This window comes from Mus pahari, chromosome 18 (genome assembly GCF_900095145.1).
Source record: "Mus pahari chromosome 18, PAHARI_EIJ_v1.1, whole genome shotgun sequence".
Taxonomy (NCBI): domain Eukaryota; kingdom Metazoa; phylum Chordata; class Mammalia; order Rodentia; family Muridae; genus Mus; species Mus pahari.
In genome coordinates this window covers 4,124,328-4,132,412 of record NC_034607.1, presented here as the reverse complement: position 1 = coordinate 4,132,412, position 8,085 = coordinate 4,124,328, and the positions used below count along the sequence as shown (strand labels likewise).

General features: G+C 45.6%; 1 protein-coding gene across 3 annotated transcripts; it reads left to right on the top strand.

Moving 5' to 3' along the window:
* Window positions 1–236: 236 nt before the first annotated feature.
* LOC110336006 (H-2 class I histocompatibility antigen, Q10 alpha chain-like) lies at window positions 237–5,654 on the top strand. 3 transcript variants are annotated; one of them, XM_029531221.1, is made up of 8 exons: window positions 237–311; window positions 523–792; window positions 990–1,265; window positions 3,180–3,455; window positions 3,578–3,694; window positions 4,074–4,103; window positions 4,210–4,257; window positions 4,408–5,654. In XM_029531221.1, exons 1-7 carry the CDS (start codon window positions 239–241, stop codon window positions 4,251–4,253), a joined length of 1,086 nt encoding a protein of 361 aa, XP_029387081.1. In that variant the 5' UTR covers window positions 237–238; the 3' UTR covers window positions 4,254–4,257; window positions 4,408–5,654. The 3 variants fall into 3 exon arrangements, with proteins under 3 accessions (XP_029387081.1, XP_029387080.1, XP_029387079.1); XM_029531220.1 differs by having other exon boundaries at window positions 4,210–5,654; XM_029531219.1 differs by having other exon boundaries at window positions 4,074–5,654.
* The last annotated feature ends 2,431 nt before the right edge of the window (window positions 5,655–8,085 follow it).

The following is an 8,085-nucleotide window of genomic DNA, read 5'->3' as shown; positions in this document are numbered from 1 at the left end:
AAATTCTTAGTCCAGGCGAGGTCAGGGATGGGCAAGCCCAGGGCCAGGGATTCCCCATCTCCCCATTTTCACTTCTGCTCCTAACCTGGGTCAGGTTCTTCTCCCGGATACTAATGACTCGCTGTCAGCTCTCACCTCCATTGGATAGCAAGATCCTGGGGACCCAACCACCGTGGCCGCGGGCACTGGTTGTGAAGTCAACGCAGACCGCGGAACTCAGACCCGCCCAGATTGCCAGATGGGGGCGATGGCGCGGCGCACGCTGCTCTTGCTGCTGGCGACCGCCCTGGCTCGGACCCAGACCCCCGCGGGTGAGTGCGGGGTCGGGAGGGAAACGGGGGAAACGGTCTCTGCGGGGAGGGGCTAGGAGGCACCAGGGAATACGCGTCTCAGCGTCGCCCACCAGACCCTTCGCCTCTTCTCCACCCGCGTCCGGAGCCACGCGCCTTGCTCCCCTCCTGGTCCGCGCACCCGCCCGGGGTCCGGGGAGGAGGTCGCGGTCTCACCGCGCGCCGCCCCCAGGCTCACACTCGATGCGGTATTTCTCCACTGCCATGGCCCGGCCCGGCCCCGGGAAGCCCCGGTACATGGAAGCCGGCTACGTGGACGACACGCAGTTCGTGCGCTTCGACAGCGACGCGGAGAATCCGAGGATGGAGCCGCGGGCGCCGTGGATGGAGCAGGAGGGGCCGGAGTATTGGGAGCTACAGACAAAAGTCGCAAAGGGCCATGAGAAGAGTTTCCAAGTGAATCTAAGGACCCTGCTTGGCTACTACAACCAGAGCAAGGGTGGTGAGTGACCCCGGGTCGGAAGTCACAACCCCTCCTGGTCTCACACACGGGCCAGAGAAGTCCCGGGTCCCAAGTCCGAGGAACTCCCAGAACTTGGGTCCCGCTGGGACCCAAGACCTGGGACCCACTTTCACTTTTAGTTTAGGGGATTCGTAGGACGCGAAGGGCTGGGCGGGGCTGACCGCGAGGTCCCGCAGGCTCTCACACGTTCCAGTGGATGTATGGCTGTGACGTGGGGTCGGACGGGAGCCTCCTCCGCGGGTACTGGCAGTATGCCTACGACGGCCGCGATTATATCGCCAAGAACGATGACCTGAAAACATGGACGGCGGCGGACCCGGCGGCGCTCATCACCCAACGCAAGTGGGAGCAGGCTGATGAGGCAGAGCATTACAAGGCCTACGTGGAAAGCACCTGCGTGGAGTGGCTCCACAGATACCTGGAGCTCAGGAAGGAGACGCTGCTGCGCACAGGTGAGGGGCCGGGCAGCTCCTCCCTCTGCCCTCGGGCTGGGGCTCAGTCCTGGGGAAGAAGAAACCCTCAGCTGGGTGATGCCCTTGTCTCTTCTTGTTTTTACATATTTACTTTTTTTTTTAAGTGACCAAAAAAAAAAAAAAAAAATCACACACTGAAATTAACCAGAACAGAAGCGACACAGCTCAGTGAGTTTCTATCCAGATAGAATAGCCATTCCGAACCTCTGAACATTCACTTTGAATTATCAAATATAAACCCAGTACCAGAAGGCAAAGAAAAAAGAAAGAGGAGGGAGGGAGAGGGAGAATCCATGACAGAGGTAGAACTAGAAAACAATTGACTTCGTATCCTGTCTCATAACTCAAGGTGACTATCTGCATTCTGTCTCTTCTTGTCTCGCAATATTTACCTTTCTTGTTTCCTTTTGGTCATGTTATACTGTACACATGTATACAATTGGTTACATTTATACATATGCTTTTTGCCATATCCCACACATGAGGAAAGAAATGTGTGATTTCTTGTATGATGTAATTTTCTTCCTGAGCTTGTGTGACCTCAATAATACTATATATGCTAAGTTCACCCATTTACCTTGGTTGTTTGTGATTACCTTGTTTAGAGCTGAATAGTATTCCATAGCCTTGACATTTCATGTCAAGCACCTCTACCACATGCCTTTGGTTTTCCTGTCTACTTTTGGCCAGTTTCAGCCTGTTCCTGTCACTAGAGCTCTGCAGTATAATTTGAGGCTGGGATTGAAACACATCCAGTTCTTACTCCTGAGAACGGTTTGGTTCTATGTGGTCTTTTAAATTATTTACTAAACACATCAAATTAATGAGAGTCTAATACTAGTGCATTAAGTCTGTAGGTTACTTTGGTAGAATGGCCATTTTCACAATATTATCTCTGGCAGTCCTGGAGCAAGGGTTTTAGGTCCAGCATCTGACATCCTCTTAGGTGATTTCCTACAACAGTACCTTGAAGTTTGCAAGGTAGATTTCTTTCATTTCCTTGAGAGTTTTTTTTTGAATGGCATGCTTCTCCTAACATCCTCCTCTGAGAGTGCACTGTTCCATAAATGAAGGCTACTTTTATTACACTGATTTTTGTGCCCTTAAACAATGTGTTTCTTAGGTCCAGGAGTTTTCCTGTAACTCAACTGGGTCTTTAAGTAAAGATTCCTCTTGTTTGGAGCAATACATAATGTGTCTTTTCCCTTTCCTATATTTAACCCTTTTATGTCTTTCTTTTGACTATTTCTGAAGAAAATATGAAATTATCACTGTCTCAAAGAAGATACTGAAGAATCAGACATCCTTGTCTGATTCTGACTTGAGACAGAACTCAGGCTCTATTTACTTTGACACAGCTTTCTCTCTCTCTCTCTCTCTCTCTCTCTCTCTCTCTCTCTCTCTCTCTCTCTCTCTCTCCTGAGACTCCTCACCCTTTATCAGGAAAGGATCTCCCTTATCTCAGGTCTTACCTTTTCTCAGGAAAGCTCAGAGTGTGTGTATCATGAGGGAAGGAGAGAAGAGCCTGAAATAACCAAGTCAGTTAGCCTCCCATCTGCAGTCCTTGTGAACCATGGTCTTGCTCAGGGTCCATTCTCAGCCCACACACAAGCTCTTTGGAGTCTGACTCCCGTGAGGCTCAGTCTTTGGATCACCTGGTCAGGGAAGAAGTCACTTTTACTACTGCACACTTAAGAGTCTCTGGCCATGGGCTGGTTAACCCAGATCTGGAATTCCGCAAACATAACATTATCCACAACACCGTGTCTAAGCTACTGAGGACTTCCACCTCTATCACACCTGATTAAGTCCATTCTCAGGACAGTTTCATAGACACTGATAGAGGCACCAGAAGAAATAAAAATGCCTGAAATTTCTAACTTTTGTCTTCAGACCACCCAAAGACAAAAGTGACCCATCATCCCAGACCTGATGGTGATGTCACCCTGAGGTGCTGGGCCCTGGACTTCTACCCTGCTGACATCACCCTGACCTGGCAGAAGGATCGAGAGGACCTGACCCAAGACATGGAGCTTGTGGAGACCAGGCCTGCAGGGGATGGGACCTTCCAGAAGTGGGCAGCTGTGGTGGTGCCTTCTGGAGAGGAGCAGAGATACACATGCCATGTGGACCATCAGGGACTGCCTGAGCCCCTCATCCTGAGATGGGGTAAGGAGAGTGTGGGTGCAGAGATGGGTCAGGAAAAGCTGGAACCTTCTATAAACCCTGCATAAGGTCAGGGCTGATAGCAGGAGACATGACCCTCACTTTCCCTTCCTTGCCCTTTCCAGAACCTCCTCAGTCCATCATCTTCATTAGAACCATTGTTGGTGCTGTCCTTGGAGCTGGGGCCATCTTAGGTTTTATCATTGGTAGTATTATGAGGTGGATGATGAAGTGGAAGAAAGGTATGTAAGGGTTGATACTTGGTTCTTTCACATTGGTACACTGTAAATATGAAGCAATACACATATACCATATGTACAACCATGCCCATCTCTGGATGTGTGTTCTGACACCCATCATACAGTAAAGCACATGGGAAATGAAGGAGAGAGTAATAACCCTGATGGTGGAGGTGATCAACACATGAATCTCTGCAGTCAGAGGTCAGAGGTCAGAGGGGGAGGTTCCTGCACAGCACTGCAGATCACAGGCTGCTATTGGTTCATTCCCTGCATAACTCCTTCCTCATGTCTCCTGGACCTTCCTCAGCCTGCTATTATTGTTCTGGAAATTTCCTGGGACAAGGACTTCCCTAGTTTCTCATAGTGTTTCTTCCCACAGGTGGAAACAGCGGTTATGCTCCTGCTGCAGGTCAGTCTGTGAGGGGACAATTGTCCCTGAGGCACTTGGGGTACAAGCTGAGCTGAAGATCAGCTGTCAACCTCCTGACTGTGCCTCCTTATTTCTTGTACTGCAGACAGCCACAGTTCCCAGACCTCTGACTTGTCTCTGGAGACTTGAAAAGGTGACACTTGGGGCCTTGAGATTGGAGCTGAGGCAAACTGGAGAAGATTGGGTGCCTGGGCCTCTCAGATTTAGGCCTGTGAATGAGAGGTGGGCCTTGGAGATGTTTAAATATTGACTGTGCTGACTCTTGTCCTTCATCTTGGGACAGCTGCCTCCTGGGACCAAGTGACAAGATCTGACTACTAAACAGTGAAATCACTTTGGGGAGCCATGTCTGGGTCTTTGAGCTTTTCCTGTGCACACAATGGGAAGACCTGGAGACTCCAGACCAACACGGTACACAAGGACTCTGTGCCCGCACTGCCTGTCATCCCTTTCCCAGCCAACCTTCCTGGTCTAACGGGTACTTGGGGACATCTGCATCCTGTCAGCTCCATGAACTGCAGCTCCTCACTTCCACACTGAACATAGAATCTGAATGAGAACTTCAGGTAAATTAAGGAACTGAGAATACTCAGAGTGCTGTGGAGGAAATAAATGGCAGCATGGAGAACCTCCCAGAATCTTTTTCCTGTGCTGAGCATCAGGTGGGACAGGATTACTCTGTGGGGTCTTCTGTGACAATGGGGCCCAGGGAGTCCTTGTGGGAAGCTGTGAATGTAACACCTGGGGTTTTCTGGAGAACCCAAGATATGGGAGATGCCTGTCTTCATGTATTGCCAAGGAAAACTACCAGCAGGTGGCAGCCTGCCTGAGGGAGAGAAGTGCATTGCATACAACTCAGCTGACAGGACTTGGAGATCTAGAGAGAGCTTTGGCATCAGACATGGAGATGCAGGTTACAGATTGCCTGGTTTTTAGTTTTCCATCCAGTATTTCTTCATTTTGCCCCTTTTCCTTGTAAAACACAAATGTACATCTTGGGCAACTGTGTGGTAGAAGTATGTGTCCTACATCTTGATTTTCTTCCTAGAAAGGTTGCAATTAGGAGATTGTCTTGAGTCTCAGAAGAGTCTCTGACTTTGGACTTTTAAAGTGTTGAGACTGACAGGCTATGGAGAATTTCCAAGTTAGACTGAATACATTTTGCATTATGATAAGGCTACAAGACAAAGGGGTCAGGTAGTGGAAAATGGTAGTTTGAATGAAAATGGCCCCCATTGGCCCATAGAATTCAGTGCTTGGTCATTAAGGAGAGGCACTATTTAAATGGATTAGGAGGCGTGCTCCAAAAACCAGGCCAGCCCAGGGGCTCTCTTCCTGCTGCCTGAGGAACCAGATGTGGAATTCCCAGCTACCTCTTTGGCACCTTGGCTGCCTGCATGCCAACATCCTTCCCATGTAATTAGAATGAACCAAACCTCTGAAAGTGTAAAGCAGCCCCATGGAATGCTTTCTTCTATGCCATTGTCATCCTTTCTCTTCCCAGCAACAGAACAATGACTAAGATACATGATGAACTTTACAAATAAATAAATAAATAAAAATAAAACTTAGTGAGTTGAGAGATGTCTCAGTGGTTAAGAGGTTAAGAACACTGGCTACTCTTCCAGAGGTCCTGAGTTCAATTCTCAGCAACCCCTTCCTGGCCCACACCCATCTGTAACCAGATCAGGTGCCTTCTTCTGGTGTGTCTGAAGACAGATACAGTGTACTCATTCATTAGATAGATAGATAGATAGATAGATAGATAGATAGATAGATAGATAGATAGATAGATCTTTTTGAAAACTCATTTTGCTGGGCAGTGGTGGCAACAAGCCTTTAATCCCGGCACTTGGGAGGCAGAGGTAGGTGGATTTCTGAGTTCAAGGCCAGCCTGGTCTACAGAGTGAGTTCCAGGACAGCCAGGAATATATAGAGAAACCCTGTCTGGGGGTTGGGGAACCTCCTTTCAAAGATCCTTTTGAGAAAATCTGAGAAACCTGTATCATCACTTTTGTTGTATTAGAAGTTACTTTTTTTTTTTTTTTAAAGAAGATCTCTAAATGTCCACCTAACTCACAGGATGCTGAAGAAACATTGTATCTAGAGTGGGTTGTAAAAGTATCTTTTATTGTCTTGTAATTGTTGTCTAGGAGCCTTACTACCTCAATCTACTAAACTAGGCCTAGTCCTTGAAGCTTCTTGCCTCCATGTAATCCAATCTAGGCCTAGAATGTTTTCAGCCTCTGAGACTTAACTCACTATTGCTGGCTCTTTCTGGACTCTACCTGGCTGGATCATGTTCATTGGTAAAGATGAGTAACTGGAATTTTGTTTTTAAAAACAACAGACCATAAAAACAGATGTTTTAAGACAGCAACCATGTGGATCTCCTCCATTTTGGCTGATGACCTCATCAAAATCTAAGTTGTCATATGACTGGCAGCCATCCTTACTAAGGTTAAAGAATAGATGCCATGTGAGTTCAACAACATCATCACTTCACCACATCACAAAATAATAACTGTAAAACATTTTTGTCCTCATGAGATTTCTGTATATCATTCTATCTCTTTATAGACTAAAGAACTATCCACAACTCTCAAGTATTTCTGATTGGCAAAACTTTTATATGAAGATAAAAAATTTAAGGTTATATTTGTTACAACATACTGCATATGTGATTCAACTCTGGTTTATAATATAGTGTATGTGATAATAAAAATTTAATTTTCTAAAGATCTACTTGAATTAGCAAACACTGATATAAGATGTATGTCTATCCTCCTATGTCTGTGCTAACTGTTCAGCACACAGGTGCTATAAAGTGTAGATAAGCACAACACAGCACATGTTTGATGAATAAGGAATGTATTTTATTCTAAAATCTTATGAGCATATGAGCATTATATGCATTTATGTCTTTGTGATTTGTGTCAGGTTCCTGGAACTATCGTTACAGACCATTGTGAGCTGCAGTGTGGTTGTTGGGAATTGAACCTGGATCCTCTGGAAGAGCAGGAAGTGCTCTTCACTTCTGAGCCATCTCTCCAGNCAGTTATATTTGAATAAGGAATACTGATTATTAAGTTCTATATTTCTAAAGCCTATTCAACTTCACAGTAATATTTGTCTAGCTTTTTGTCCTTGCTCATCTTGTCAAGGTTTATCTATTTTGAGAAACTGAGTCATACAAAAACTGTGTTATTCTATAATGATAAACTATAAAAGATACCAGTCTCTAATGGACTAAAGTTTAAGGCATTTCTGTTTAATTTAGATGATAAAGGATCTTCGACTCAAATTACTAAGGCTCAAACTTAACAGAGATAAAGTTATAAAATCTTGGGGCGAGAGATGTCTCACTGGTTAAGAGTACTGATTGATCATCCAGAGTTTCTGAGTTCAATTCTAGGCAACCACATGGTGGCTCACAACCATCTGTAATGGGATCTGATGCCCTCTTCTGGTACATCTGAAGAGAGTGACAGTGCACTCACATACATAAAATAAACAAATGAATCTTTTTTAAAAATTATAAAAAAGAAGTTAGAAAATTTTAATCTTGGGGCTGGAGAGATGGCTTAGTGATTAAGAGCACTGACTGCTCTTCCAGAGGTCCTGAATTCAATTCCCAGCAACCACACAGTGGCTCACAACCATCAGTAATGGAACTGGATGCCCTCTTCTGGTGTGTCTGGACAGCTACCGTGTACTCATATAAATAAAATAAATAAATCTTTTTTTTTTTTAGTCTTAATCTTATGTAAGTTACTGACTCACTGTAAACTGTTGAGGACAATTAACACATGCAAGTTAAGAACAGGAACAAGATTTATTTAGCCTCCTGTTTGTGTTTCCAACGTCAAGCCTAAAACAAGTTACTAGAAAGAAGGTAAGTTTGTTCAGTGTAGCTGTCCTTAGCAGCCAACAGTCCTCCAAACTTTTCAGAGATCTGCTG